At 34.9% G+C, this 18,703-nt stretch overlaps 1 protein-coding gene across 3 annotated transcripts in view; it reads right to left on the bottom strand.

Annotated features, from left to right (window-relative positions):
• Window positions 1-18,703, bottom strand: part of PIBF1 (progesterone immunomodulatory binding factor 1) — a 201,800-nt gene that overhangs the window by 28,885 nt on the left and 154,212 nt on the right. For all 3 annotated transcript variants that reach the window (XM_045478783.1, XM_045478797.1, XM_045478789.1), the window contains exons 15-16: window positions 10,137-10,267; window positions 2,523-2,607 (exon numbers count right to left, since the gene is read on the bottom strand). In XM_045478783.1, coding sequence (XP_045334739.1) covers window positions 2,523-2,607; window positions 10,137-10,267 — 216 coding nt within the window. The remainder of the gene's footprint in view (window positions 1-2,522; window positions 2,608-10,136; window positions 10,268-18,703) is intronic.

The following is an 18,703-nucleotide window of genomic DNA, read 5'->3' as shown; positions in this document are numbered from 1 at the left end:
GCATTAAGAAAAGTTATAATGTTGGATTATTAAAATGTAATTGCCAAAATGAAGATCCTATCAAATGCATGAAAATTAACTGATAATTAGACATGCATCCACGCACATTTCATTGGTGTCATATAGTAGGAGTTTCATTTTGCTAGTATTTAATTTCTATGTTTAAACATATTTTCTTCTAAACTTACTCAATTCTCAACCCACTAAGTAGAACTTTGAGTTTTTATTTGGACTCATGAATAATGTGATTCCAAGCATGATGTATAAAATATATAAAGTTGCTCCTATCTTTTTCAGAGTGTAGCATAATCTTCTAAAAACAAATGAGAATCGCCATTCCAAAAACATACTTGTTATGCAGCTTTATGGAAAAAAAGTAGCTGGTATCGCTGAATGGACATCTGCAGTTACTATTTCCTAAATAGTCAATTTTGGAAAACATTTGTGAAAATCCACATAGTGAATGAATCAGGCTTCCACAGTGAAGAAACAACTATTTGAAGGCAGAATCTAAGGACACAAGTGGTAGTAGATGGGGCCTGAAAGCCAGAAAAAAAGAGTAAGTATCTTTAGAGAAGCTCTTCCTAATCTATATCACCTGTTGTTAGATCTAGTTAGCTACACAAAAGTCATCTCTAAAATCTAGTCCAGGGACACCTTATCCCTTTCACCCAACATATAAAATACACCTTTAAGAGAACCTACTCCAAAGGCCATTTCTAAGACAGAGACAACCCTGCAATTCCCCTGACACCACTTCTAGGATATACACTTCTGAGCTGCTTCCAATAATATTCCCCACTTCATCTCTCTCAATAATATCTTTCCAATAATTTCTTCCCAAATACCTGATATAGCTTTCCCAGACTAGGAAACAATGTCTTCAGGATACTTATAAACCAATGATCTGTTTTGAGCATTTCTTTCTCTGTTAGGATAACAAAATGGCAAAAACATGGCCAAGACAAGGCAGTGATAGTTCAATGGAAAAAATGCACTGGATTAAAAAACTAGGCTTCATAATACCAACTGTTGGCGAGGATGCGGAACAACTGGAACACGCATTCATTGCTGACGGGAATGCAAAAGGTGCAGTCACTGTGGAAAATAGTTTGGCAGTCTCTTATAAAGTTAAACATATACTTTCCATAGGACCCAGAAATCCTGCTCCTGGGGTATCTACCAAGAGAAAAGGAAACTGACATTCACACCAAAACACGTACACAATCGTTTACAGCAGCTGTATTATTTACAGATGCCTCCAAATGGAAACAAGTCAAATGATCATCAACTGGTGAATGGAGTAACAAACTCTGGTATATCCATACAACAGAATATTCCTCAGCAACAAAAAGGAATAAATGACTAATATTTGCAACAACATAGGTATATCCCTTTTTAAATTTTTGAGAGAGAAAGGGAGAGAGAGAGGAAGAATGAGTGGGGGAGGGGCAAAGAGCAAGGGAGACACAGAATCTGAAGCGGGCTCCAGGCTCCAAGCTGTCGGCACAGAGCCCGACAACGCAGGGCCCAGACTCACGACCCATGAGATCATGACCTGAGCCAAAGCTCAACTGATTAAGCCAGCCAGGCGCCCCCTCGGTGTATCTTTTTTATGGTAAGTGAAAAAAGTCCAACCTGAAAAGACTGATAATTCATTTATTCAACATTCTGGGGAAATGTAAAATCTTTTGTTGGAAAAGGTAAAACTATAGGGACAGAAAATAGATAAGGGGTTGCTAGGACGGAGCTGGGGAGAAGGGTCAACACAAAAAGGGCATGAAGGAATTTCCTGAAGTGACAAAACTATTTTCTTTATTGATTATGGTAATGGTTATGAAACTGGGTGTGTCAGTCAAAAATCATAGAAATGTATGCTTAAACAGGGCATGAATTTTACTGTGGGTATACTGTACTTCAATAAGTCTGACTCAAAAAAACAAGAAAGAAAAATGGGGTTATCTCTTAGTTACTAACTGGCTTTGGGCAAGCCACTCGAAACTCCTTTCTCCTTTGGGCAAGCCACTAGACATTCATTTGTCCTTTTATAAAATGAGGAAATTTTATTAGCTCTAAAGGATTTTTGGTGAGGAATAACAACAAAAAATCCTTTATGGACTCTAAAGTTCAACACAAATATTACACACTAGACATACATACAGTGTATGGGCAATACAATGATGAATGAGACAGAGGTATGCTAAGGAAATATACTGTCTAGTGAGAAAGAGATAAAACAATTATTAAATAATGTGGAAATTCAATTCCAGATATATGAACAAGGCAATAAGGGGTCAATAACAAGGAGTATTCCAGGAATAAGAATTAACCCAAGAATGAAGTATAAATTAATTCATAATGAATAAAGTGTATCACATATTCAATATAAAGGACCAGATCACAATGAGACACAAACATGAGAAGTCATTAATGCACACGGACAACTGGGATCCAGTCATCGTAACACAACACGGACTTTGAAAAAGCCTAAAGCAAAAATTATGACAACATAGAAAAAGTACCTCACGATGATTTAGAAGTTGTTCTAAATCTAATGCCATTTGATTCTTCATCTGTAGTAAAGCTGACTTTTCTTTATTCAAATTGCTGGAAAAAAAAAAAAACCCAAGTTTTAAAAAGTCATCATATTGGTGTAAATCTAATTAATAAATAGAAAAAAGCAAAAGGCTAAAGACAAATATGATGGCTTGAATTAAAGAGAAATTAAATTTATACTCTATAAAGATATCTATCAGACCATCCGCTATAATGTTTGATTTAACCAACAGCTAGCTATTTTCTAAGAAGACTTTTTCTTTTAATAATCATTTGACAGTGCAAATGACATGTTTTCTGAGAATCCTTCCTGCCTAGTAGGGGTATAAAATTTGTGTTTTAAAGGTGACTATTTAATCCTGAAATGTAAAAAGATGAAGTGGGATTTATATAAAAGGTAAAGTATGTATGGGCAAAATAGTAAAACTCAAGATACTAGAAGTCAAATTAAAAATTTAACCTTAAAACTAAAAGTAACATTTTATAATTTACTGCACACTAAATTACCAGGTATATAATTGAATTAGATAAATGAATCAGGTATTCAGTATGTGGTAAACTTGGGAAAACAATTTTTGTCTCTATATTCTTAGTTCAATCTTTAATTTCTAAGTCTGCCTTGTGAATTTCCCTTAGATAGGACCTGTTTTCTGATACGAAAGGGTGAAAAAAACCTAAATAGAAGAATATATTAATATTTTAAAAGATAAATATTTGAGGCATGATTTATATTGTCTGGAGTTTTATTATTCAACATATAAAAATTAATTAGAACCGTTAAATGAAATACTTTTGAAAGCCCCTGGAATCAATCTACTCAGCACTACAATGAGAATTAAGAAAAGCAACAGTGAATTAAAATACCGTAATTCCATAAATGTCAAAACAAAATCTGTGAAGGTAAAACTAGTGAGGATTATTTTGGTGAACAGGTAACATGTTTTAAGTTATCCTTTAACAAAATGGAAAGCCATCAATTTTTAAATTAGACAGAAGTTTTTGTTTTTGTTTTTAATTCAGGGAATAGTAGCAGGTATTCTGGAAGAACTGGTAATTCCAAGGACTTAATAGGAAAAAGCTCACATTCTCTTTTTTCCTAGTAACCATGAACTTCCCCAAGGAAGCACCACAGTTTGTCCTCTGAGAGAAAACACAAGATGCAATTCCGACTTTTGTTTCCAACTGTGCCTCTGACACAAGTGTGTGGCATAAATCACACCACATGACTAAGCCTCAGTTTTCACATCTGTAAAAGTGGAAAATAATACTCATGTATGTCAAAGCAATAGATGAATTATCTAGTGAAATGATTATATAAAGAATTGAACATATAAAACCTGACATAAATGTATATGGTATTACTACTTTAGATGAAAAACAAGTATCACAGAAAAACAGTAATTAAATGCCATACAGGTTAGCAGCTTAGCAGAAAAACAGATTTGACTTTCAGAATTAAGCATCAGAGATCTTACTGAGCCTTGGAGTTGAAAAGAACTAAATAATATAATGTAACTGAATGCCAGATTCTGCCAGAGTCTTCCAAAGCCTGGTAAAGATCAGATGTTTCTGTAACTGTTGAATTCGAATCTATCTTTAGCTAGAATCATCATGAAGAAGATAAAACATTTTTCGAAATTAAAATAAACATCCAGTAACATAGGACTAGGATTTTTCGAGGAATAGAAATGTATTAATGTTCACACGCATGTTAATGTTCATATACATGTTACATACACATCGTATGTAAACATACACTCACATACAGTACACATATGCACACACACATACACACTCTCAAATACCAACAGGCCCTTAAATAAAATGCAGTGCAACAGGAATGGAGGAATGTTGAGGTAATAAAGGATTTTGACTGGATAATTCATTAGAAATCCTTTATATGTAGTGTTCAGTGTTTTCCAGAATAAAGTAAATATTCCATATTTAAATAGCAAAAATGGGGCACCTGGGTGGCTCACTTAGTTGAGCATCTGACTTTGGCTTAGGCCATGAACTCACTGCTTGTGAGTTCGGGCCATGTGTTGGGCTCTGTGCTGACAGCTCAAAGCCAATCCTGCTTTGGATTCTGTGTTTCTCTCTGCCTCCGCCACTTGTGCTTGCTCGCGTGCGCTCTCTCTCTCTCTCTCTCTTTCTCACACACACACACACACAAACATTAAAAAAAGTAAAAAAAAATAAATAGCAAAAATAACTGTATAATACAGAATAAAAGCTAGGTGTATAAATTGGTTTACAGAGCAACTCTGTTCTATCTGCAAGATGTGGGTTTATGACAAACAGTACAGACTCCTCAGACAATACCTGGGCATATATTTTCTAAGTCTCAGCCTTCTCTATAATATACTCTTAAACCACAAAGGAGGCCATCTTCAACACATGGGTCTCTAAAACTGAATATGGCGATTATTATACTCTGTGTTCTTCCAGTATATATGTAATTACTCAAACGAAGTTTAGTCTCCTTAAGACACATTTCACAACAGTGGAAATTTACCTTTAAAAATACAAAGCTTTCATGCGTGACTCATAAAGCAACTACAAAACAAATCTCCTTATAAGCACATCTATCGTGAATGGCATATTACACCCATAATTGTTTAATTCACTGTTAATTATTACTCAGAAATTCATGTTTATGGCTCTGTGTCACCTGCTATATGAAAACATATTCCTGATATACTCTTCTTTAACTTCCTGGATCAGTATACCCTGACTTAGCTTTACAAGGCTAAGTAGTTTTTTCTTCTTAAACTACCAGTAAAGAATAAACTGAGAACTGACAACCGGGAAAGGAAATTTATGCTAATTATTCTCTTTCCATGCTTCGTTCAGTTGTGAACTATAGATCAAACAAACTATATAACCCAGACTGTCTCTTGTGGCTTGGTAGAAAGTTTACCAGTACTACTTTTAGAAGGGATTATTACTTTAATGATAGGGGGATTTAAAGTAGGTAATAGTGATATCTCAAATGTTAGCTTTTAATGTGTTTATAATGATTTCATTTTAGTACATATTTACTCTAATCTTTCTACACATTGAATATGTATAGCTAAATTTGCAAGTTATGGGTGTGGTATAGTGGTATTGTTTTATTTTCTAAGAAAATGATAAAATTACTCAGTTCTTTAAAGAACTTTTACTGAATAGAGAAATATTTAAAAGGTAATCATTTAACTGAAACCATAAAACTCCTAAAAGAAAGCATATGCAATAAACCCTTGGACATTGGTCTTAGCAATTATTTTTTTGGATCTGTCTCCTTAGGCAAGGGCAACAAAAGCAGATATAAACAATTGGGACTATATCAAACTAAAAAGCTTTGAAACTACAAAGGAAACCATCAACAGAACACAAAAAGGTAACCTACAGATAGATGAATGGATAAAGACGTAGTGTGTATACACACATGCACACACATGGGAATATTAGTCTGTTATAAAAAAGAATGAAATCTTGCTATCTGCAATAACATGGATAGACCTAGAGGGTATTATGCTAAATGAAGTAAGTCAGATAGAGAAAAACAAATACTGCATGATTTCACTTACATGTGGAATCTATAAAACAAAACAAATAAACAAAACAAAACAGGAAGACTCATAAAAACTGGTGAAAATAGTCATAAGAACTGGTGGTTGCCAGAGGGGAGGGGGCTGGGATTTGGATAAAATAGGTGAAGGGGATTAGGTGGTACAAACTTCCAGCTATAAAATAAGTAAGTCACGGGGATGAAACGTATGGCATAGGGAATATAGTCAATAATACTGTAATAAGTTTGTATGGTGACAGATGGCAGCCACACCATGGTGAGCATTTTGTAACGTATCTAAATGTCTAATCCCTATGTTGTACACCTAAAACTAATATAATATGGCATGCCAACTATACTTCAATTAAAAAAATAATCAATTAATATAAATATTCCTTACAATTAAAATCAACATGCAGCAAAAAGGAATAGGCATTTTCAAGGAACAACCACTCAGTAATCTTTTTGAATGGGTCATTTAATGTTTACATTTCAAATTAATGAAGGACAAAAGGAAGGGAAGTAATATTTACCAAGTTTCCTCATGTGCCAGAAGCTTTATATAGGTCATTTCATTTAATTTTCACTTCTAACCCTTGATGGTCACGCTAAGATCTGTATTTTACAGGCACATTTACTATGACAAAAGAAAGCAGGCTGATGTGTGCTCAAAGCCCGGGATAATTCCACTACATCTGAAACGTCATCAGCTCAGAGTAGGAGTGATGGTAGATAGACTGCTGTATCTGACTCGTTGATCGGGCTATTTTTATGGTATTTCATTCATGTCATTAAGGTACATTTAACAGCATCTCAAAGGTCATAATTAACCTACTGAAAGCACCTTAATTTTTCACATTACAAGGTAGCATAGCTACTTCAATTAAGAGCAAGGTTTCATATCCTATGAAATACTAGTTCAGAATCTATTAAAATATACAGTAAATTTATGAAACAGCTTTAAAGGACTCAGATTTAAGCACAAAAATATTTTTATATATTTATATTTTATGCCAATTTTCGTAATTGGCATAGTTTTTATGATTATTGTTGCTGTTACTAAGTGTGAGAAAGAAGCCCATTGCCCCAATCATAGGAGAGACGTGGAGACGAGGAGAACAGTGAAGTGAGGCTTTAATCAACATTCTTGCAAGAGCTGGTGTCTGATGGACAGATCCACTCAGAGGGGTTACAGCAGGCAATTTATCTCCTTGCAGGAAGTCCCTCCCCTGATTCCTCATTGGCTGAGTACTACAGAGGTTACAGCCTTACCCAGAAGTCGCTTATGCCCATGTAAGGCCAAAAAGTAGCCTGACTGGAACAAATGTACATTCCTTGAGGTGACGCAGAGACTTCAGTTCTTTGGCACATGCTCATTGCAAAGCCAGCGAAAAATAAGCCCATGAAATGGAGAGGGGAAGAAGAACCAGGAAGTGAAGTGTCTAAGGGTTTGGGACTCAACTGTGTGTGTGTGTGGGGGGGAGGTGGGGGGGGAATGGGGGTTGGGGGGAGGGTTTGTACATATTTCCAATAGGTTGTAAACCTATTGCTAACTAGACAGCACAGCTTTTATTTGGTATTCCTGAAAATGAATCATCTCACTTCTCACATTAAGGGAGTCCTAATTTTTGTCAAAATTCAAGATATTTTGAGAAATGTTACTTCTTATTTTTAAGGTAATTCTCAACATGAAAATTGGTTACATGTCAGACCAATACTCAAAAGAGCAAACAGTTATATAGCATTCATAATGTGTAGGCACAGTCCTATATATATCACTGAGATTATATCATTTAATCCTCAAAATGACTATATGAATTAGGTACTGCTAGTGCTAGAGTACTACTCTCAGTTCACAAATGAGAAAACTGGCTGTACTGTCCAATAACATAGCCATTAGCTGGCCATACGTGGTAATTAAGATGAAAAGTAATTTAATTAAAATTAAAAATTTAGTTCTTCATGTGGGTAGTGGCTACCATACTGGACAGTGCAGATATGGAATATATTTACCATTACAGAGAGTTCTATTGGAGAGTGGAGGTTTCGAGAGTTTAACTGACTTGTTCTAATTCAAAGCTGAGTACTGAGCTAGATATGAACCCAGGCAACCTATCTGTAGAGCCTGTATTCCCTTTTAAACTCTGTTTTTTAAAAACAAGTTTATGTGGAATATTTTGAAAGAGAGAAAATATAACAAACCCACATGCATCCATCACCTAGCTTCAACAACTGTCAATTCATTAAAGCTCCAAATTTAACTACTCTTTTATACTTTTTTTTTTTTTTTTTGGCTTCTCTTCCTTAATTACATTAGTTAACGAAAAATTACCCCTTATTCAGAATAGAACATAGGGAGGCAGTATAACATAATGGTTAAGAGTATAGAATTGGAAAGCAGACAGATCTGGATTCAAATTTTGGCCCTATGACCAAACGGTATGTTCTTAGATAACAAGTTACTTAATTTCTCTAGGGCTGAATTTGTTCATCTTTATAGTTTCCTCCTACAGCTAACTATTTAATAATTAATATTATTAATTAATCTGTATTAAAGATTTTCAGCTCTCTTAATTCTTAGTTAAATAAATATTCAAATAAACTTATTCGAAGGTAACTGTGAAAGGTAATTTTTCCACAGGACTTTTATGTTTTCACTCCAAGATTAAAAAGGTAAAAAAAAGATTCTACACAAAATTTCAAATATAACTGAAGTATATAATATAGGAAGAAAAAGTTCTTCCCTCAATTTCCCTAAGATAACCAAGTACCCAGTGAGTGATAAGACATAATTTCTATTGCCCCTAGTAGCTATTTATAGAAGAACTGTTTAATTGATTGAATTATTTAACAGTTTCTTAATTTGGTTTATTTATTATTCAGTAAATTTAATGAATACTGGCTATACATATTCTAAATGTAATTAACTTCAAAATCAATCCAAAAATAAATTCTTACTTATATTGACATTTTAAAGCATAAATGTGATTTAAAATTATTTTAACCTATCATCTTAAGATTAAAAAGATCAGGAATAAAGTTTTGGACTAATTATTTTGGTGGGATAGAAACAAGAGAAGGTGGTTATTCTGATTCATCAAAAAGAATACCCTCCCATACTTTAGAGTTAATTACCAGTAGCTTTATACTTTGATTATATACCTTAGGAAATCTGAATTTAATATATTCTCCTTATTGTTTTCCAATTCCTTAATTTAACAATTTCTATTCCCACCTAATTCTTTGCTTCTATATTTATGAATTGGCTAATAATTTATCTAAATTATTCTAACAACCTTAAAATCCAATAACTAAGCCAACTAATCAACCATCCATGAGTTAAAATCTTTCTTTCTGTATAACATCACTCTTTTACTCCAATTTAAAAAGACTAAAATGATGGTATAGATGAACAGTTAAAGAATGTGAATGGCTATTAAGTGGAGCAAGTCCTTTGGATAAGGTGTCATGTAAGAAAACAATTTAAATTTAAGGAAGTGAAAGGGGTTTATTTATATTTAGGTGATTCATGGGTTACTTCATGTAAAGAGTCAGGGGAAGAAAACCCTAAAAAATTCCTTGGCAAAGTCAACAGAATCTAAGCAAATGTGTATATTTTATCTGTTTAAAAAGTTATTTTGTCTCCACAAATGGCATCTGGTTATGTTCTCCCTCGCTTTGGTTAAACCCCATCCCACTAAAGAATTGTAGGGGAACAAGGACAGGATAGCTTTTTGCTTCCTAGGGTGGGGGGAGTGCTGTTAGTAAGCATAGCACTGTTAGGTCCAGGCTAAGACTTCTGATCACAAGGTGGAATGTGAGCACCTAACGTGACGTGACCTAAGTTTCTCTAAGATAAATTACATTTAAAACCATGTTCATTATTTACCATATTATTTAAACCATTATTTAAAACCATATTCATTATTTTTTCTTCCCAATTTACAACCTTAGTTCATGGATAGCACTATTATGTTTACGTTGCCTTTATAATTAAAAAAAAAAAAAAATGAACAGATGATTTTACCTGACATCTTTCTCAAGTTGTGTAACATGCTCTTTCAGCGAATCAATCTTAGAGTCTCTCTGACGCACTGATTCAATGAGATATCTGTAAGGTTGCTGAGTCTGGTTTAACAGAGAATTGGCCCTGTCAAGCTAAAGAAAAACAGATTTCATGAAAATCTAAAACATTTTATAAGAAACTGAAGATTATTATTCTAGCACAGGTACAGTATGCCAAAACTCCCTTGCATGAGTTACTCAGAAGAGCTTTTCCTATGTAACTTTGAAGGTTTTCAAAATTATTAATCAATAGAACTATTCTTTATAATAATAATAATAATATGTAAACACAAAGAAAAATGTTAAATAAAATATGAATTATTACCAGTTTCAGGGACGGGTCACCTAAATGTTTTTGCCATTTGTTGGTTTGAGAAGATATGTGACAAAATTTATCTCCTTTTAATAAACATCCATTAGCGGGGCGCCTGGGTGGCGCAGTCGGTTAAGCGTCCGACTTCAGCCAGGTCACGATCTCGCGGTCCGGGAGTTCGAGCCCCGCATCAGGCTCTGGGCTGATGGCTCAGAGCCTGGAGCCTGTTTCCGATTCTGTGTCTCCCTCTCTCTCTGCCCCTCCCCCGTTCATGCTCTGTCTCTCTCTGTCCCAAAAATAAATAAACGTTGAAAAAAAAAAAAAAATTTAAAAAAAAAAAAAATAAAATAAACATCCATTAGCTAAAAATAAAAACCTTTTATTTGAGCTTTATTTCTATTAAAAATAATATAATGACATTGCAATTTAGCATTTTTCTACATCTTCATATTTCCTTCCATCTTTATTTCTAAAACTGATAATTTATGAAACTAAATCACTAGGTATAATGAAGTTTATTTTAACAAAAATTGTAGGGGCACCTGTCTGGCTCAGTTGGTTGACTGTACCACTCTTGATTTTGGCTCAGATCATGATCCCAGGGTTGTGGGATAGACCTCCTCAGTGTGGAGCTTAAGATTCTCTTTCTCGGGGTGCCTGGGTGGCTCAGTCAGTTAAGCATCTGACTTCGTGACCTCAGGTCATGATCTCACGGTTTGTGGACTGGAGCCCTGCACTCGGCTCTGTGCTGACAGCTCAGAGCCTGGAGACTGCTTTGGATTCTCTCTCCCTCTCTCTGCCCCTCCCTGGCTTGTGCTCTATCTCTCAAAAACAAATAAATGTTAACAAAAGTTAAAAAAAATAAAGATTCTCTCTCTCTCTACCCTATCCCCACTCTCACTCTTAAAAAAAAAAAAAAAATTACAGTTACAATATAAAGAATATAAAAGTCACCAGCTTAACCATTGTATAGTACACAATTCAGTGGCATTACATATATTCATAATGTTGTATAACCATCACTAATCTCTATTCCTGGAACGTTTTTATCAATCCCAATGGAAACTCTGTATCCATTAAACAAAAACACTCCCTGCAACCCCCCAGCCATTAGAAACCTCTACTATCTGTCTCTATGAATTTGCCTATTCTAGATCTATAAGGGGAATCATATAATATTTGTCATTTTGTGTCTGCTTATTCCACTTAATGTAATGTTTTCAAGGTTCACCCATGCTGTACAATGTATCAGAACTTCATTCCTTTCTATGGCTAAATAATATTCCATTGTGTGTTTATAGTACATCTTATTTATTTATTCATCTGTTGATGAATACTTAGGTTGTTTTCACTTTTTTGGCTATTTTAATTAATGTTGCTACAAACAGTGGTGTATAAATATCTGTTTGAGTCCCCATTTTCAATTCCTTTGAATATCTGCTAGAAGTGGAGTGAAATTGCTAGGTCATATGGTAATTCTATATTTAACTTTTTAAAAAGTTAAAAAAATTTTTTTTCTATAGTTAGCTTTTTGAGGAACAGGCAACTGTTTTGCACAGCGGCTGCATCATTTTACATTCCTATTAACAATGCACTTGGTTCTACTTTCTCCACATCCTCACCAACACTATTATTTCATGTGCCTATCGGTCACTGTGTATCTTTGGACAAATGTCTATTCAAGTCATTTTCCCATAATTTCAATTATGTTGTCTGCTTTTTTGTTGTGGAGTTATGGGAGTTTTTTTTTTCTTTTTTTTTTTTTAATTTTTAAAATGTTTATTTATTTTTGTGAGAGAGCAAGAGCGAGAGTGAGAGCGAGAGAGAGAGCGAGAGAGAGAGGGAGACAAGAGCACAAGCCAGGGAGGGGCAGAGAGAGAGAGAGAGAGAGAGAGAGAGAGAGAGAGAGAGAGAGTCTGAAGCAGGCTCCAGGCTCTGAGATGTCAGCACAGAGCCCGATGTGGGGCTCAAACTCACAAACTGTGAGATCATGACCTGAGCCAAAGTCGGATGTTTAATGGACTGATCTACCCACGTGCCCCTGGGAGTTATGTTCTGGATATTAAACCCATATTAGACATATGACTTGCAAGTATTTTCTCCCATTCTGTGGGTTGTCTTTTCACTCTCTTGATTATGTCCTTTGATCACAAAAGTCTTTAATTTTGATGATGTCCAACTTACCTAGCTTTTTCTTTTGTTGCTTATACTTTTGGTATCGTTTTATTTTTTAACATTTATTTTGAGAGACAGATAGAGAGTGGCAGGGGAGGGGCAGAGAAAGAGGGAGACAGAGAATCCTAAGTTGGTACCATTTTTAAGAAACAACTGCCAAGCCCAAGATCATGAAAATTTTCTATGTTTTCTTCTATAGTGTTACATTCTTAGCTCTGAAATTTATGTCTTTGATCCAGTTTGAATTAATTTTTGTAGACAGTAGGATAAGGATTCTATTTCAACGTTTGACATGCAGATATCCAGTTTTACCAGCACCATTTGTTGAAAAGACCATTGAATGGTCTTAGTAATCTTACTGAAAACCTTTTGACCATATATGAAGGGTTTATTTCCAGACTCTCTATTTTATTCCATTAGTCTTATCTATCTATCCTTATGCTAGTACAACACTGTTTTGACTACTGTAGCTTTGTGGTACATTTTAAAACTTGGAGTGTGTCTTCCAACTTTGATTTTCCTTTTCAAGATTGTTTTGGCCATTCAGGGTCCCTTAAAATTGCATAGGAATTTTAGGATGGGTTTTTCTATTTCTTCAAAAAATGCTGTTGGGATTTTGATAGGGATTATACTGAATCTATAAGTTGTTTTGGGCAGTATTGTGATCTTAGCAATATTAAGTCTTCTAATCTATAAACATGAGATGTCTTTCCATTTATTAGGTCTTTTAAAGTTTCTTTAGCAAAGTTGTGTAGTTTTCAGTGTACAAATCCTTCTCCTGTTTGATTAAATTTATTCCTAAGCTTAGATTTTATTCTTTTTGATGCTATCATAAGTGGATTTGTTTTTGTAATTTCCTTTTGGATTGCTTTTTCTTAGTACATTATGTACAATCTTATATTAGACCTTTTCACTTTACCTTTATTATTTTTCAAGCTCTCAGAGTAACTTAATTTACGATTTTAATGGCTACAAAACTGTCTAGGAAGCCAACATACCATAATTACATTGCTTATAGTAATAAACCTTTAGGATGTTATCAATTTATCAATTGCATCATAAATAATGTTGCAACAGACTTCAAAATTACTTTTTTCTTTAATTAATGTTTTCTTTGTGAAGTTTTTTCATAACAGAAGTTGCACTAAGTTTAAGGACAACGTAATGCTCTTGATACATAAGACCAAGATTCTTTTCTTAAGGATTTTATTAACTTATATATCCAACCAACCTTGGTTTTTGTTGTTGTTGTTGTTGTTGATTGCATTTGCTCTTTTTTCCTAAGCAGATGTAAGATGTAGGTCACACAGCACTGTCAGTATCCGTAGGCCCCTACTTTGGTACCTAATGATTTCTCAGAAAAGGTATTCTAAAGTTGGATATGCAAAAACTGAACAAATCACTACAGAAGTGGTAAACACCTATTATAAGAATGAGGGGTGGGGAAGGGAGTACTTTATTACACAGAACAAAATTGCCACAAAATTCCTACTTTATGACCTTAAAATATTCTTTGCCAATAAAATTCTAGCCTTGTATATGTTTCAGTATTTTTTCCTCTTTCCTTCATAGTTCCTAACAAGTTCAATGGAGGCTAAAGATTTGCTCTTTTTCTGGGACAAGAAATGACTTTTTTTCTCAAGTGAGTTACATTTACAAGATTTATTTCTTTTTAACATTTTATTTATTTTTGAGAGACAGAGAGACAGAGCGTGAGCAGGGGAGGGACACGGAGAGAGGGAGACACAGAATCCAAAGCAGGTTCCAGGCTCTGAGCTGTCAGCACAGAGCCTGATGCAGGGCTCAAACCCACGAACCGTGAGATCATGACCTGACCCGAAGTCAGATGCTTAACCGACTGAGTCACCCAGGTGCCCCTACAAGATTTATAGATATATATTTTAAGATCTAAACATATCATTTATTTTAGTACCCACATAAAAGAAATGAGTGACTAGCAGCCCAGAAGCTGAAGGTGTAGAGAACAGCAGGATGGATATAATGGAAGGTACAGAGGAAGGCAGAAGAATCAAAGGCAGAAACAATCATTGTTAAAGTGAACGGCCTTGAGGTCTAGGTGGGTAAGGAGGAGAGTGAAGCCAAAAGGTGGTTGACCAGCTAGCTGCTGTAGAATATCTGTTTGCAGATTGAGGACTACTTTGTAAAAGTTATTTAAATGATTTGACTAAATTATATTAAAAATTTTCCTTTTGGTTACATTAGCCCAGGAAAAGAAATTCCTCAAAGATAAGGAAACGAACAGTGAAAAAAAAGAAGACTTCATTTTTTGAACATGATTCATTACAAAGAAGCAATGCCATAAAGAAAAAAATACCATGAATATTTTCTATAGTTTGGGTTTTAGTGTCCTTTTTCCTTGCTTTGGTAACCATTCTTTTAAATTTATTACAATGTCACTGGAATCTTATTACTTACTCTACTAAGTTACTTTATGAACATTCAAATACGCAACTGGACAAAAATAAAACTGAGTTCTTCTTACCTGTATAACCAGTTTCACTAGTCAATTAAATCAAACAATTGCCTTGACTTTGTTTTCACGGAACTGACCTTAACTGAATAAACTGAACTGACAAGTTGCTTTGTGTTTCAAAGTGCAGAACAATCGGGGTGGGGTGGGGTGGGTGGGGCAGGGGGGCAGGGTGGGGGGCTGGGGTGCAACGTGAGGGAAGCATTAAGGGCATTTACAAATCGCAGTTAGCTGTAGTCTAGAATGTGCTATTTTTGAAACTTATTGGATCTAAATTCAACTGCATAGAAGAATAACAGCAGTCATTAGTCTTAATTATTTTAGTTCCATTTTTTTTTCATCACAGAAATTACATATGTTAGGTTTCAGTACTGTAAACAAAACTACGGGCCCCAATGCCTTACTTTTAAAAGGTATCTTTAATATACAACCTAGAAACTACTCCCTCTCTGGATAAGTAAAATAACTATAGTGCTGTCAGTTTTAAGAACATATTTCTTTATAAACTTTTAAGATTCTAAATCCCAAAATGTATTTTAATTCCTCACGAAAAATACACGTTTGTCGATGAAAAGTGATGCTAATACCTATTTTTGAAATAAATGTAATTTGAAAGAATTTAATTCCTCCAATGTGATTTTAAAAAGTCTTTCTGTAACCATAATAATTAGTATTAAAAGTTTCACAATCACTTACTTTGTCTATTGTTAGTAATCTTTTCCTTATAGGAAAGCCTTAGTAATTAGTGACTCAAGAATCATATACGTAATAAATGACTCAGGACTAAACCCATGACACAACATTTTACCGAATTGTTATTCCTCCTTTGTTTCCATAAATTGTACATATGATTCAGAGAAAAGCAACACCTGATTAAAACATAATTACATATATATATATATATACACATATATATATACACATATATATATATACATATATATATATATATATATATACATACACGTATATATATATATATATTTTTTTTTTTTGAGAGAGAGAGATAGGCAGAGAGAGGGAGACAGAGAATCCCAAGAAGATTCTGGACTGTCAGCACAGAGCCCGACATGGGGCTTGATGCCATGAACTGTGAGATCATGACCTGAGCCAAAATCAAAAGTTGGATGCTCAACCGACTGAGCCACCCAGGCGCCCACAGAATTGTTATTCCTCCTTTGTTTCAATAAACTGTACACATGATTCAGAGACAAGCAATGGCTGATTGAAACATAATTACATGTTTTAATTCAAATCTTAACTTGTTCTTAGATAATCTAAAATTATATATTTTCTGTTAAAATTACATATATAAAGGTGATCACATTTTGTTGTGTTTTTCCTAAACGTGGGATTTTTTTTCTTATGGAGTTTATTTTCAAAGAAACTTCTAGAAATGGAGCTCCTTCCTGCCAGAGACAAAATGCATTCTGTTGAATAGAATTTAATACTGAATTGATTTCTATTTAAAATATATACAAATGATACTTTCTAGTACTGGTGGTAGTTTGTGAGGAAAATTCCATATATCCTATCTAATCTTTCTGATGGTGCCAAGGAATGTAAAATGCCTATTTGAGGTCCAATAAGGGGCAACACTTTAGTACTAATTCTCTGTGTTCTCAATCTAAAGCAGTTCTCAAATCTAGTTAAATCATCAGAATCACTGGGGAAAATGTTCAAAAACGGATTTCCGGGGCCCACCCCAGTCCCACTGAATCAAAATTTCTGATAATTGGTCAAATTTGGAAAGCACAGCTCTGGTCATCTTGGACTTGCTGCAGGCTATTCCATCCAACTATTTTAGCAGGTTTAACAGGACTGCACATCATCTTATATCCTGACTTTACTATCCTTCCCATTAAAACCAGCTTCTTATCCTGTGTCTCACATGGTTAATTATCCATCTTTAACAGGAGTGATATTTAACTGATAAAATTCAACCATTTAAGACGCCAGCTTTGCACTGGGGCAGGTGCCAGGTATGGTATCTCTGTTGGTGGATGGTGAGGAGGTCGCAGGGATCTCGGAGAGGTGCCAGTACAGACAGGAATGACACTCAGGGCCTTGGGACAACAGCTGTGTGCAGCCTTCTTGCAAATATTTTGTTATTTTAATAACCAAAAGCAAGTGCTAGTTGATTATCAGCCCTGCTCTGGTCCCGAGATTGTCAAAGTATGGTAATAAGGAGATATTAATGAGATAAAAGGAGAAAGAACAGATAATAAGATGAAATTCATGAGTAGGACATTAAATATTTCAGAGCAATCAGTGATGGATGCAAGGGACTATCTACTTATAAGTCACAGAACAGATAGGGCTATGGAGTATTATTTTTCAAAGTGTGGCCATGCATCACTTTTATTAGAGTCATAAGATGAGCTTGTTAAAAATGCAGATTCATGGGTTTCATTCCAGACCTACTTAATCACAATCTCTGAGGGCAGGATCTAGAAACCCACATTTTATTTTATTTTATTTTTTTAAATGCTTATTTATTTTGGAGGGATGGAGGGAGGAAGAGAGAGAGAGAGAGAATGAGAATCCCCGGCAGGCTCTAAGCTGTCAGCACAGAGCCCGATGTAGGGCTCTATCTCATGAATCACATCATGACCTGAAATGAAATCAAGAGTTAGATGCTTAATCATCTGAGCCAGGTGCCCCTAGAAACCTACACTTTAAACAAGAATCTTTGGTGATTCTTACATTCACTAGCATTTGAGAATCACTAGTGACATGTAAGAATAGGACAAAGGGCAGATATGTGAGGACAGCTACGCTATAGGGTTGGAAGAAGATGAAGACATGGGAGAGGAATGGCGTTGTCAAGCAAAGAGAGAACAGAATTTCTAGCTTATCTATAAAATCTATAATGTCATGCCATAGATCAGGAGACTGAGAAGAGAACACTGTCAATTAGGAAGTCACTGGCGATCACTAACGGAGGACAGAGCTGAACAGAGGATCAGGGGGGATGGAAGGAATAAGGTATAAAGACAGGGGCTAATTTTTGAAAGTTACCTCTGTGTACACACACACACACACACACACACACACACACACACATTCTCATTCTCTCTCATTTTTTTTGAAGAGAAACCAAAAGGGGGAGAAAGAGAGAAACTGAAGATACTACAAAAATCCTCGGGTGAAAGAGACTTAAGAGAAAGAAATTTAGATGACCTAATAAGGAAGATAGAGATGATGGAACTGATGGTTTTGAGTGGAAGTGACCTGCAATGAAGATAATGGGAAACAGGACAGATGCAGAAAAATAAAAACAGTGGGCAGTAGGAATGAGGTTCTGGTTGATGTTCAACAACATGAATTTGTAATGCTTTCAAGCAGTAACACATTTCCACAAGAAATTTTCAGCATATTACCACAAAACCAAAGAATTTTCTCTCCCTCTCTCTTTCCTTCCATTAAGTATTTACAGGGTAACTATTGTTGCCCTGTAAGGTGCTATGTGAAAGGTAGGGATGTCAAGAAAAGCCTGATGGATGAATTAGTGACAAAGCAATCTAGGTGCTAGTGAATGCAGTGCTCA

This window comes from Leopardus geoffroyi, chromosome A1 (genome assembly GCF_018350155.1).
Source record: "Leopardus geoffroyi isolate Oge1 chromosome A1, O.geoffroyi_Oge1_pat1.0, whole genome shotgun sequence".
NCBI classification, from domain to species: Eukaryota; Metazoa; Chordata; class Mammalia; order Carnivora; family Felidae; genus Leopardus; species Leopardus geoffroyi.
This window is presented reverse-complemented; position numbering and strand designations above follow the sequence as displayed.